Raw genomic sequence first — 15,000 nt, forward strand, 5'->3', positions numbered from 1 at the left:
ATCTAACCACATCATATACACATCTACATATACACACACACACACACACAGTCTAATCTAACCACATCATATATACACACACACAGTCTAATCTACATATACACACACACACACACAGTCTAATCTAACCACATCATATACACATCTACATATACACACACACACAGTCTAATCTAACCACATCATATACACACACACACAGTCTAATCTAACATCATATACACATCTACATATACACACACATACAGTCTAATCTAACCACATCATATACACATCTAACCACATCATATACACACATCTACATATACAGACACATACAGTACCAACTAACCACATCATATACACACACACGCACACACACACAGTACATCTAACCACATCATATACACACAGATCTGTATACAACGGGGACCAAAATTCGGAGTACACTTCAAAGTCCTGGCTGGTTTCTTTATTAATCAAAGGATAATTATATTATGATACTGTAATTACACTTCCTATTCAAGAGTACACCATTGAGAACAACAGGGCCTAACGAGAGACTGGGTTTGAGCCGGGATAGCAGAACAGAACCACGGTCCAAGCACGGACATCAATCAGCAACAAATCAATTCATCAATCAATCAATCAATCAATGTCAGGATACAGACCATGGAGAGCAAGCGAGAGGAATCTCTGACCAGCCAATCAATTAGCTAAAGGGGGAAAGCCCAAGTGCTATGGACCAGTACTCAAAAGGCCAGATCTAAGTATCTGCAAACAGCTCTCACACATCCGTGTTTTCCTGACTAATACCACCCTGGCCAAATACAAGTTTTGGGATGATGGGAGATTTTGAAAGCAAGACAACACAACATTACATTAGCTGATGGTTTTATCCAAAGCAACTTACAGTTGATTAGACTAAGCAGGGGACAACCCCCTCCCCCTGGAGCAATGAGGGGCTAAAGGCCTTGCTCGAGGGCCCAACACCTGTGCTACACCAGGGCTTGAACCACCAACCCTCCGGGTCCCAGTCACGCACCTCAGCCGCCTCAATGCGGTGACCCCCCCCCAGGCTGCCCGAGGCCCCTCCCTCACTCACCGCTGATCTCCAGCTCGGCCCAGTACGACTTCTTCCCATTGGCTGCCTCCTCGCTGGACATTATGGTGTACATCCGCCTCGGGTCAGGAGGATCATACTTCTCCTTGGGCATTCCTGAGAGAGAGGGAGAGGGAGGGAGGAAGAGGGAGGGGGAGAGAGGGAGGGAGGGGGAGAGAGGGGGAGAGAGAGAAAGGGTGAGGGAGAGGGAGAGGGGGAGAGAGAGGGAGAGAGAGAGAAAGGGAGATGGGGAGAGAGAGGGAGGGAGAGGGAGAGGGGAAGAGAGAGAGAGTGTTACCATCACACTACACTCACACTCACCACGCCACACCACACACACAGTATCTACCTCACAGGTGTTCAATCCTCTACCTAGGGTCACCGTTTCCCCGCTTCAGAATATTCCTTCTCGTAATCTGCGGAACATCTGCTCCCGGCGCTCCAAACTACGCATTTTTCCTCTGGAACGTTCCCGCTGCCCAGAAACGAGGCTCCCGGGAGAGGAAGAGACTAAAATACACTTTCTGTTTACCGGCAGGGAAATTAACCGAGGATCGTCATGGAGACAGGCACCGAGACATTTCTCAATTAAGAAAGTAAATAAATAAGAGATCGGTCCTTGTTGCAGGAAAGGCATTGTTCGAGACAGAAAGGAAAGGACTGGCCAAGAGCTTTTTATTAAAATACGCAGGGCAAAAAGCACCCAACTGTACACAGTATGTGCACACACACATGGAAGCACATCGATCAATCAATGTCACAGACTTAGACTACAGGCAGCAGGAGAGCGGAATCTATGGGCAATCATTCATTCGATCGATCGATCGATCAGCCGTAGAAAAAGAAACTGCAAGTACTACTGACCAGTGTGCAGCACAAGAGTTTCCAAAAATGACTCGCCTTGCAACATTTTAACCAATCAGCTGCGTGAACTGCCAATCAGAACTGAATGTCTGTTCCGGAACACGGAAGCCAGGTTGGACTTCCAGCCAGCTGACAAATGATACTTTTTACATTGCATTATTGGCATATGGCAGGCGCTCTTATCCAGAGTGATGTACAGTTGATTAGACTAAGCAGGAGACAATCCTCCCCTGGAGCAATGCAGGGTCAAGGGTCTTGCTCACGGGCCCAACGGCTGTGGGGATCTTATTGTGGCTACACTGGGGATCGAACCCCCGATCTTGCGGGTATCTTAACCACCACGCTACAGGCCGCCTACGTCCCATCAACAGCATGGGTTTCATTATGAAACGTGTAAGGGCACATCTTCATCAGGTGGGCTCACGTAACCCTGGACAAAGCGACCGCACAGGACCTATGCACTCGGGTTAACGGCAGGAATTACGGGAATCCCTTTGTCACGGAAAAGAAACAAAGAGCCGACGTTTCAGGGAGAGGATTTTCCTTCAGCGCTCGCATGACTTCAGCACACTCCTGCTCAGAGCTGGAGGCACGTCGACGTGCAGAACCCGACCCAAACAGCCCGGCCAACGGACGGGGTTCTGGGGCAGGGAGCGCAGCGAGAGCATTTCATCTCATACCCAGTTCATCAAACACAGGCCTGTCCAGAACTGTGTGTGTGTGTTTCTCACGCACCGGTGATGTAACCACTGATGATGAATTTAGGAGGAAATGTCACACCCAAAAAAGCAGCCCCATTCACAGACACTTGAACCTCTCGTTTACACTGTTTCATTCATCATTTTTACCAGCCAAACTCACAAAGAACAATGAGACGCAGTGACTCTAGAGGACAGAGGCTCCCCCACAAGCAAATGGAAATATTTTGTTTTACAGGTAAAAAAATCTAATCGGGCTACATCTTTATTTTTGCTTGATAAGCTGATGACACCTCTGTTTCCACCGCGCTCCCCCACCTCGTCCTGTGTGAAAGCGCAGGAAACACACCCGATACGTCAACACACGACAGTGATGCAATACACCGCAAACTCCTTAAATAGGTCTTAAAGAAGACGACCTGGAAAACAGACCGACTGTGTCAGGGGAACAACAGCGATTAAACACAGCTACATTCTGCCTGGGCTTTAGTGCACATTAGCTACGCTTACAATAGCACAAGACCACTTTGTGATAAACAGCCTACGATACCGTTATCATAAGAAGCCCAACGGACTTAACCCTAGTAGTTTTAATTTTTTATGCGTTTGCTCTCCAAAACTCTGTGTCAGTGTTCTAGAACTCTCGTTGCATTCAGTGGCCAGTAGTGATGGTTACGTCAGTTGAGAACATTCTAACGTCATATTTGCAATCTCGCACCAGTAAAGGGCTAAAAAGTGGTCTTAGTGATCTAGTCTTCTCAGAAATGGGAAGGGAAAATTGCAAGACACCGAGGGAAAACACATTTATCTTTCTGTCCAAAAATATTTTTTTATCTGAATTTTGGCATAAACCCAAAAACAAAAGCCGAAAGCAGAGCTGACCCCAAAAGTCTGGATTTGACAAAACAGTGTCTGATAGAGGGAACGATCCTCGCACACACAAAAACGCATCTGTGGCACATTTGTACAAACCAGCAGAAAAGGTGAACGGTCCCTTTGAAGCAGAAAGAAATGATGCTCCAGTTCAAGCCAGCCCTGGTAAATCATCCCTTGCATTTACATTTAAACACGTCTCATTTACCTGCTAATGATTAGCCCAAGACACCGAGCGTGAAGAGGTCACCTACAGTCAGTGACCGCCCTGCGTGTGTGTGTGTGCGCATGTGTTTGTGCATGTGTGTGCGCGTGTGTGTGCGCATGTGTGTGTGTGCGCATGTGTGTGTGTGCGCATGTGTGTGTGTGCGCATGTGTGTGTGTGCGCATGTGTGTGTGCGCGCATGTGTGTGTGCGCGCATGTGTGTGCGCGCATGTGTGTGCGCGCATGTGTGTGTGCGCATGCACGTTTCAGGGGCAGCCTGTAGCCTAGCGGCTATCGTGCATGACTGGGACCCGAAGCATAGGTGGCCATTTACCCCACAGTTGCTCCAAAGGCAACTGGCCCCAGCTCAGTGGAAAAGAGTCAGCGGAATAACTAATGTTAGTATGCCTTGAATTGGTCATTCAACACTTTCAAGTTGAAGGGGTTAATCAACAATGGCTACATCGAATGATGATCCCCATTTTTCTATAAACCTCATTCTACAGAAAGGACAGTAAGCATTTCCCCGCCGCCGGTCGATTCCAAACGCAGATCCCACAGTGTGTGAGGCAAGGCTTTACAGCACACACGACACAGTGTTCAGGGTCTGCTCTAACGCAGAGGGACTCTCTAACGCACAGGTGTACGATGAGAGCCTCTCGCACTAGCTGAGCGCACGCACGCACGCACACACTCAGACACACTCAGACCTTTACATCGGCCTAGCAGAAACGACACACACACACACACACACACACACACACACACACACACACACACACACACACACACACACACACACACACACACACACACACACACACACACACACACACACACACACACACACAGACCTTTACATCGGCCTAGCAGAAGCTACACAGACACAGACACAGACACACACACACACACAGACAGACAGACAGACAGACACACACACACACACACCCACACCCACACCCACACCCACACCCACACCTTTACATCGGCCTAGCAGGAGCTACACACACACACACACACCACACCTTTAATCAGCCTAGCAGAAGCTACGCACACGCACACACACACCTTTAATCAGCCTAGCAGAAGCTGAATGCACCACACACCTTTAATCGCCTGGCTGCTGCCGTTTCAGAGCAACACGTCTCTGTGTCCTCAGCACAAAGGAATTACGAGGCCAATAAACAGCGATTAAAAAAAAACCTGGCTCCAACTCCTACAGGCAGTTCATATTACACATTTATTACACCTGCAGCTGGGGAACGAATGAATAAATGAACAAACAAACGAATGAACACGCACGCACGCACACACTCAACCTTCTTGCAGCATAATCCGTCTGTGCCCCCTAATCATGGTCTCAGTCAGAACTTTCCCACATCGTATCCATCTATACAGCCACACGCACACTGCATGTTAGTACCCCAAGCCTCAGAGATTTGTCCACAACACATGACTATATTAACCGAATAGCACAATAACTTAAATCGGCACGGACGGGGGGGGGGGTTTGGGGGGCATTTAACATAGACTGCGATGACATTTCCTGGTGGGGGGGGGGGGGGGGGGGGGTAACATAATGTTACCTTTGACTGAAGCACCTGTACAGGAGCCCAGCTGACTGCTGCCAACAAGCAGCATCTCTCAACAAGACCAGGAAGTGAGCACGGAAAACTTCAGCTTTCCTGAGAGACACCGACGGACCGCTACAACATCTGGCCTTGGACAGAAAATCGCTGATTTGTGCCCATGTTTGCAATTCCTTATCTCACCATCACCCCCTCTCCCCCTCCCCCTCCCCCTGTGCTACAAGCGCTGGGGTTTTTCCATCCGGTCCAACTGGACCTGCGATGAACCTACCAGGCAACACCGCTCAACTCCACGTCCTGCAGGCCGCAGTGTACGCAGGTGCTCCTACCGTGCGCTACACCACCTGATTTCACTAACAGTTCATTATTTTACCTGCTTGGTTCAGATAATAAGCGAATTGGTGAAATCAGGTGGTGCAGCACACGGTCGGAGCAAATACCTGCCTGGGCAGGGCAGGTTATTGCAGGTAGTGTCCACCTGGGCAGGGCAGGTTATTGCAGGTAGTGTGTACCTGTGCAGGGCAGGTTATTACAAGTAGAGTCTACTTTGGGAGAGATTAAACAGGCTTCCTTGAATTTGCATGAAAGCCACAAAAAGTTGTGAGTCAATTTAACAGCTACTGTTTGAGAGGTTTAAAAAAAGAAAAAATTATATATATATATATATATATATATATATATATATATATATATATATATATATATATATATATTCATGCATTTGTTTCTCTTCCTGTGTGCCACAGACAGGAAATGGACAGATGTCACGCCTCAGAAGGGGCAAGAACAGGAAAAATACCACTTGTGTTGACTTGGTTTCTTTTTTTCTTTTCTTTTTTTCCTGTGGAGAGGGAGTTCCTGTTCGTCTCCACCCGTTCAGTCTACCTCTCCAAGCCACTGCCCATCCTCAAGGCTCATGAGAAACACAAATTTAAAGGGGCAGTTCACCCAAAAATGCATGAAAGTATATTCCCATTTGCCCAGAGTACAATCTAACCATCCGGATAGTTTTGCTGCGATTTTCCAGATTGTTTGGACATAGTTCACCACGATATTCACGTTTCCACTGAGGTGAAGTGCCATGGAGCTTTTGATCAGTAACTGGGCAAACTGTGCGTTGTGTGCTTGCTTGTGCGGACAGTTAACTAGTGCACAATTAAAATGTACATTGATGTACTTGTACTGTGGTTCTGCAACTGTCTGAACTCACGTAAAAAATAAAGACCTGCATTACTGGTTATGCCCCTATAAATCAAGATCAAAGGGTGGGTGGATTGAGAGAAAAAATAAAAAATAAAAAAAATAAAACATTTTGCAAGCTCAGCCCTTTGTTACACAAAGCAGAACTGCAGTCGGCTGGATGACTGCACTGAGTAAATCCCGGATCCCGCCCAAATCCGGAACACGGACTGAAGTAAACTGAGCCATTTCGGGTTTCGACATATACAAGTAAAATGGATCTTTCAGGGCAATTTTTGAAGGGGCGGGTAGTCGATTTGACCGACTTTATAGGAGAAGGTCAAATGAGGATGCACACCGCCGTGTGAAAAGGCTATTGATCGGAGGGCAACGGAAAATTGACAGTCAATTGATCGACATGAGATACACGTCCAATTGTACACTATGATGTCAAAAAGGATGGGACGGAAAAAAAAAAAACTATGGTGCGAAAATACAAAAAATACTACAATGTAATAATGTTGGGGGGGGGGGGGGGATATACTTTGCATGGTTGTTGTGAAAAATGGGACTAAACTGAGAAGTTAACAGTGACTTCAGCTCGTTAAATTCTGAAAGGGGAACGCAGAAGGGGAAGCGACAGGGCGAACGGTGCCTCCGGGCTCGGCGCGGCGACAAAACTCTGGCAGAAGTTTCCGGGCCCTGTGTGCCGGCGCAGATGCCACTATCGCCAGGGCACAGCCGGCACCTCCTGGCAACAGGACGAGGGACTCGGGGGATGACGCACCGCCCCAGTTCCCCTGCCACGGCTCACAGCCGCCTGATGGGTAATCTCCCAGGCCCTGCAGCGGATTGGCCGGTAAACCTGCACGCCGCAAGAACGAGGATGAGCTCCACGGCAACCGGCCCAAACCCCGGCCGCCGCATTAGGCGGTTATAGGGGTACAGACAGGCTGACACTCCGCACCCAGCCAATATGGGGAAGCCTACAGCCTAGTGCAGGAGTCACCAACCCTGTTCCTGGAGATCTACCATTCTGTAGGTTTTCACCCCAACCCTAACAAAGCACACCTCATTCAACAGCTAGAGCAGGGCTGCCCAACCCTGTTCCTGGAGATCTACCATTCTGTAGGTTTTCACCACAACCCTAACAAAGCAACACCTCATTCAACAGCTAAATATCCTGTTGAGCTGCTAATTAGTGGAATCGGGTGCGCTGAATTTGGGTCGCAATGAAAACCTACAGGACAGTGGATCTCCAGGAACAGGGTTGGGGACCACAGGCCGAACGGCTAAATTTGCTTAACTGGGACCCAGGCGGTCGGGGGTTCAAACCCTGGTGTAGCCACAGTAAGATCCATGCAGCTGTGAGCCCTTGAGCAAGGCCCGTAACCCCACATTGGACCGCGGGCGATTTCTGGTTCCGCCACTGATCTGACAAATAACCAATCACAGATCAACTACAAGCGGGATGTTCGGCAATGTCCAATCAGATCCGCGTATTCAGGGATAACGTTTGGGCACATTTATACATCGCAAATAACCATATAGTCTACACAATTCAGTGAACAGTCCAGGATCATCAGTCCAAATCATACGATGGGATTTTTAGAGGTAATTTGAGTACTTGGGAAGGCTATGGTGTGAAAAACTAGGGTGAGCAACAGCTAAGAAACAGTTCCAGCAGCTCTTACTCAGAGTGTGAACAGCTGCGGTGGCAGGAGTAGTCAAACTGACGACAACACGTGCACTCGACCCAGGGTACCCACGCTCAGACACAGCTCCACTCCTTACAGCCGTCAGTGGCTGCACTCACACACACACACACACACACACACACACACACACAGACACAGACACAGACACAGACACAGACACAGACACACAGCTCAACTCCTTATGGTCCACAGTACCAACGCTCAGACACACACACGCACAAAGCTCAACTTGTTATGGTCCAGGGTACGACAACCCACACACAAATACAGACACACAGCTCAACTCCTTAAGGCCCAGAGTACCTGCACTCTCTCTCTCTCTCACACACACTCACACAGCTCAGCTCCTTATGGCACAGACTATCTGCACTCACACTCACACATACACTCACCGCAACTCCTTATGGCCCAGAGTATACCTGCACTGACACAGACACACACACACACCACAAAAACCACTTCTACATTCAGTGAGCTCTTTTCCAGAGGGACCTACACTGGTTGCACTGCACACAATCCATTTATTCAGCCGTATATATTTCTACTGAAACAGTCAGGTTAACTACATTGTTCAGCAGGTCCAACAGCACTGTCCTACCTGGGATTCAGAACCATGACCTGTAAATTCCAAATCTCAGTCCCCTAAGCATTATATTACAGAACTCACATCAATTATTCTATGGCTTTTGTGTTGCCATGATCACCATATCATGGCTAGCGGCGATCTCAGAACTGGAGAACCAGTGAACATCACAGATTACTGTTCATTGAATTAAAGATGAAAAGGACGAACAGATCGTTACTATACGAACAATAATCAATTCATAAAAGTCTGCAAAACTCTTGGATTACGAGTTTGGGATGGCCAAATGACTGTTCCCTCCAACCAGCCTTGGAAGTTTAGGATTCCCATTAGTCAGCAAAACGCATCCAGCCTTGAACACTGGTATATCGTCTGGCTATTATTAGAACAATAAATATAATAATTATCGTTACACATACAGTTAAAGCACGGCAGTGTCGACCGTCGAAAATCCAGGACCTCTGTGAGAGTTTTTTTTTTTTATCATGAAAGAATCCGTACATAAACAATCGTACGAGCCCTGATTTGTCGATGAAACCCACACTAGATTTACCAAGGCCCGTTTTGCCACTTCGTTACATAAACACACCTTTTACCATATCACCCAAATATAGTTCAATGGAAGTTTTTAGTAAACAGAGGTACGGTCCTTATTTGAATGAATACCCCAAGCCACGTTGTCGTTGGACAAGTGCACGCCAAACAAACTGATAAACTAAACGAGTATGGTTGTCCATAACCAAAGAACGAAGTCGATAGTTCTGTATTACAGTAACGTTAGCGGTCATGTGTCAATCAAAGCTGCTTTTCCCTCTCAGACCTCGTTAGCTAGCGCTAGCTTGATACCTAACGTAAGCAGAATCCAGGCCTCAAACAAAACAAAAAAGCAAAACGTTATTTCTGAAATAACACAAAGAGGAAGCACTCTGCCATACGATGCATCTGTGGGTTAAAAGGAAACACTGTCTATGCATGAATTAGCCGACGTTAGTGCTAGCCAGCTAAATGAAAACAAACATTGCAGAACCACAACATCATTCTTACGCGTATTCCAAAACATCAACAAATGCACCGCCTGAGCCAGCTATCGTGTAGCTAGCTACCCAGTTTAGCTTTAATATGGATTTTACCTATATTTCACCCGGGTTAAGCTAATGGAAAGCATGCACTTCAGCTAGCTCCCAACATTCAAACTTACCTGCGATGCAGAGTTGAACATTTTCTTTTTCTTTTTTTCGAAGAACAAACTGACAACTACTCAAGCAGGCTAATGTCTACCGACCTGCTGGAAAGGTAGTTGGAGCGACCTAGGATAGTACCGAGCCCCGTGATATCAACGGAAATACATAAGTGAAAGTTTTCGTGACGATAGTATGCTAAACCAATGTTAGCAATGCCCATAACGCGTTAAGATAAGTTACTGACAAGAGATTCAAAAAGTATGAATTGCCGTATGACAATCCCTAGATTTCCATGTTATGCAAGCGATAGCTCTATTAACCAGCGTTAGCAAGCTACCAATTAGACTAGCGAACCAGTTAGCATGTCACCAAGCTAGGGCTAAGCAACGTTATAACACGTTAGCTGCTTTGTCAGTTCTGAATGGGCATAAATGAAAAAGAGAGAATATACAATACTGTTGGGGTAGTACATTTATTTATTTTTAAACGCAGCTACCCAATTTCTGATATCATTCTCCTCTGACGTAACTGTTGGTCGCATAAACTGTATCAGCTAGCGTTAGCTGTATATTACTGCTCGATAAGAGAGTAACAACATTGCCACCTGAACGGCGCGTTTGCGCTCCTTATTGTTTCGATTTCCCGTGAACTCCCATCACATAAAGGGGACAAAGACGAAGACAAATATGCACTTGTGATTTATCTATACACATGTGTAGATATGTTTAAGCTTGGAGAATTATACGATTTTATTTTATTTTTTTTGTTTTACCTGCAAACGCATACCAGTTGACGAAGACGAGTGCGTGTTGGTCTCTTTGTTTCTGGTTCACTCGTATCCGCTGCTGCTGTCTCACCGAGAGCAAACAAGCATCATGGCGGCCGCGATATTCTTCGGTCTGTCATGAGAGCGCAGGACGCCATTGGTTGGCATCCGAGCGGCCTGGGCCGTGAGTAGTCGCTCACGCGCAACGCCTCCACAAATCTTTCACGCACAATAGATGTTGTTTTTTTCTTCGCACACCTCACGCCGGTCTATTATTAGTCTACACCGATCACGTGTAAGGTGTGAGCCTATCAAGAATACGTGCGCATTGTGCACGAAGAGAAAAACAACATGCCTACCAACCCATGAAAAAATACATTTCAAAATAAAAATAAAGACAAGCTGGACTTGAGAAACAGATATAATTTAGCCCTCTAGCTGTCGCAGTCGCTCTCAAAAATATCAACAAATCACAATATAACAAAAATAGTTTGCTTCCATTTTTTCCTTCTGATCTGGAACGGTTCCTGATTCTCTGTGGGAGATGTCATCCATATCGCTTTCACCTGTTAATTCTCTACATAGGTGAAGAAAGGAAAGATGCTACTTTAAAGTTTTCCTTAATAATGAAACACCGACTGCCTCAAACTGTAAAATACAAAATCAATTCCCTGTATTTCCAATTAATAGAGCCATGTATTGTGCTTATTATTTTCACTTGGTGTATTGTTTGCTACAGTATTTTGTTATTTTGTCTATTATTTGTCAGGACAATTCTGAATTATTTTTACAGGAAGGCCTTTAAGCCCATTTGTGCTAAAAAGACAACCGATCTATTTACGACAACTAATACATTTGGTTGACTTAAATCAGACATGCCCTCAGTTGTAAATGTATTAAGATAACCAGGGCTACAATGAGAACAGTTTGAGTAAATTCAAAACCTCCAAAGACTCCTTTACGGTTAACGCTGTGTGGGTATGTGCAGTAGGCGAAGGCGCTCATTAGCTATTTATTAGATATGCAAAAACAAATGTCGTCGGATCTCCGAGAACAAAGGAATGCTCGCGTGGAGACGGCGGAGTGCAGCTGTTGTGCTTTCGCGGAATGCCATTTGTATCAACCGGGCTGTCTCACCAGCGAAGAAGAGATAGGCGAAACAAGCTGCTCAGTGTAGGCATGGAACTACCCAGCTGTCTCGGAGGCAGGGACCCAGCGTATACCAGAATGCAGTTGCCAGTTGCAAAATTTAACTGAACCATGTGCCAAAATCTAATCCAATCCATTCTGTTTGGGGGGCACCCAAAGAATATTCAGTTCATCGAAGACGTTTACAAATGCAGCAAATGTCAAAACCTATGGGATTGTTTAATAAAAAAAGAAAATGTTCTTAAACTGTAAAGAAAATGTGAAACCAATAAAACCAATTTACAATGGGATTGTTTGAACCAAATTGAATCGTTGGAGCCCAAATGTTATTGCATACTTGTAAATCAAGTGGGATCAATGCAAAATGCTGTTACCTGTATGCACTGTGTTGATAGTTTTATCAAGGACCAATATTGTTAATAACAAGACACAATTATCTCGAGCTTGGTAGTTTTTTGACAAGGGGGACCCTTGGGGGCCCTTGAAGGCTTGATAATCCCCTTAACAAGAGGCTTTTATCCAAAGTGACTTACAGTTGATTAGACTAAGTAGGGTACAATCCGCCTGGAGCAATGTGGAGTTAAAAAAGGCGGCTACACCGGGGCTTGAACCACCAAATTTCCCAGGTCCTAGGCTATAGGCTGCCTGGTACACAAACATATGAAATAGCCAGATGCCCGATTGCCATTTGTCTTGCCTCCGAAGTGGGTGACCCACTTCATAATGAAGCCAGACCTGACCATGGAACTGGAGACTCATTGACCACTACACGAGAGGAAGTAACGGTCTCCAGTGAAAGCTCACGTCCTACCCACGCGTGGGAGCGTGAAGAGAATTATCCCAGCGGCCTTGTACCCGCCAGCCCTAAATGCGCCGTGCAGAATGGGACCTGACGCGATGACGCGATGTCCTGCGCTCGTCCGAAAACGCGAACCCCACACCTCTCTCTCTCTCCGGCTGGTAAAACCCGCTCGCTGCAAGACGCTTAACGCGCGAGAGCAAAGGGCTATGACGGTGTTAGGCTCCCGAATGCTTGTTTCTGTATGGGAGTGTGTTTGTGTCGTCTGAAATATGGGCTAGATGGATTCGTTGTGCACCGACTACTTTAAAATGACTAGGAGCCCCGGAACAGAGCTGAGTTTGAAGTGAGAGGCCGTCTCTTATCCCAGGTTCCTCTCATTACATTACATTATTGGCATTTGGCAGACGCTCTTATCCAGAGCGACGTACAACAAAGTGCATACCCATAACCAGGGATAAGTGCGCTGAAAGACCCTAGAGGGAAGTACAATTTCAATTGCTACCCGTTCAAGAAAGATAAGGACCAGGGCCTATTATTATTTATTTATTTATTTATTTATTTATTTATTTATTTATTTATTTATTTAAACAACAAATAAACAAACAAACAACAAAGCAAAAGTAACCAAACTTAACTATCCAAATACTGCTTACCTAGCCAACTAAAAATACCGAAACACAACGTAAATCACAAAGACAACAATTAAGGTTCACAGGGAGGTAGGGAGGGACGGGGAGAGGTGCTGCTTGAAGAGGTGCGTCTTCAGTTTGCGCTTAAAGGTGGGGAGAGATTCTACAGTTCTGACCTCGACGGGGAGTTCGTTCCACCACCGTGGAGCCAGAACAGACAGTAGTCGTGAGCGTGAGGTGGAGGTTCGGAGAGGGGGAGGTGCCAAGCGGCCTGTGGAGGCTGTGGTTACCATAGATCCAGTGGTTACCATAGGTAGTGAAGTTTATTTAGCCCATGGTGCCAAAAAGCAAATTTCCCCACTGAACTCTTAACTCCACCAAGGCAAATTCATAGTATTTTGGATTATTAATTGAATTCGAAAAATTCTTCACACTGAACTAATTAGTGTCCAGGGACAGATGTTGTTCTGAGCTGCACAGAAGATCAAGATATGAGAGAAAAAAAGTGTATTAATTCCTATTCATTCCTTCCCGTTCGAGTGCCCATGCTGTGGTGCCAGTGCGTGTACTCTGGTGCCAGAAAGCCACGTGAACTGGCTTCTCGCGACTCCCATAGGAATCCATGGAACCGGTAAGCGGAAGCTGTCTCCAGTTCTTATATACAGTTCAGTCCGTAATTACTTTTGGTCCACAAAAATGGCGGGGTTATGTATAAAAAGGGATGTAATTAATCAATTCTTCATTCATCGGTATGGACGCAAATACCGTCAAATTAAAGGTGACAGTCTGCACTTTAACCTCATATTCATGGTTTCATTTCATGTGAGGGGTACAGAGCCAAAAAAGAAAGATAAATTGTACCACTGTCCAAATACTTACGAACCACACTGTGTCTTGAGTCATACACACCTCACCAGGCAGTGCCCTCTTGTGGCTGGGGGAAGAAGCACATCCCCCAATCTTACTTGATGGAGAATTGTGATTCTACTTCAACATGCCTGTAGACGGAGATATCCCAGGAGTCTTCTTTTCCCAGTGAGTTTGATCTAACGACAGTCTTTCTGACCGCATTTCACGTAATCTGAAGTGCTCACACACACACTTAAGACTTTTCAGCACACAACTGACGCACACACACATACGCCCTGCTTATTGTGTCCTTGTCTCCTTGACAACGACTCTATTTATTGCTGCTCAATAAACTTAAAATAACATTTGTTAATAAATAACCTTGAGATGGAACATAACACTCATGGTGTTGTAATTATGATCACCACAATTTAAAATCAAGAAACGTTTAAAGCCGCCATTCGTCAGTGTTCATGGACAGAATGTCTTTAGATCCAATGGTTTACATTTACATGTAAGTAACTACAGTATGACCTGCACAATATATAGGATATGTAATCATTGCTTTTGTGGACCTTGCTCTATAAATCATCAGGCTCTTGTCCTGGAGAAAAGCACAGGAAATCCCATACAGTAAATCTTTATCCTTGCTGAGAGCTGGAACTCATTAACTGAGTGGAAGCCAGAAGGTAAAAAAGCAAAGGATGGGCTCGTTAGCAAAAGTCCTCCAGCGGTACGGGGACGACTACTGTATCCTTGACAACAGTGACTATCATCTTTAGTAAGAGTACCCATAAGCTCCCATCTCTAAGGAGTTGACCAGCTGACTATTGC

General features: G+C 45.8%; 1 protein-coding gene across 1 annotated transcript in view; it reads right to left on the minus strand.

The window, feature by feature from the left end:
- LOC133124495 (CCR4-NOT transcription complex subunit 6) overlaps nucleotides 1–10,843 on the minus strand; it is a 23,716-nt gene extending 12,873 nt beyond the window's left edge. Inside the window, exons 1-2 of the mRNA XM_061235755.1 lie at nucleotides 10,744–10,843; nucleotides 1,085–1,198 (exon numbers count right to left, since the gene is read on the minus strand). Coding sequence (XP_061091739.1) covers nucleotides 1,085–1,196 — 112 coding nt within the window. The 5' untranslated portion in view covers nucleotides 1,197–1,198; nucleotides 10,744–10,843. The remainder of the gene's footprint in view (nucleotides 1–1,084; nucleotides 1,199–10,743) is intronic.
- Nucleotides 10,844–15,000: the final 4,157 nt, after the last annotated feature.

The sequence above is a fragment of the Conger conger genome, chromosome 3, assembly GCF_963514075.1.
Source record: "Conger conger chromosome 3, fConCon1.1, whole genome shotgun sequence".
Taxonomy (NCBI): domain Eukaryota; kingdom Metazoa; phylum Chordata; class Actinopteri; order Anguilliformes; family Congridae; genus Conger; species Conger conger.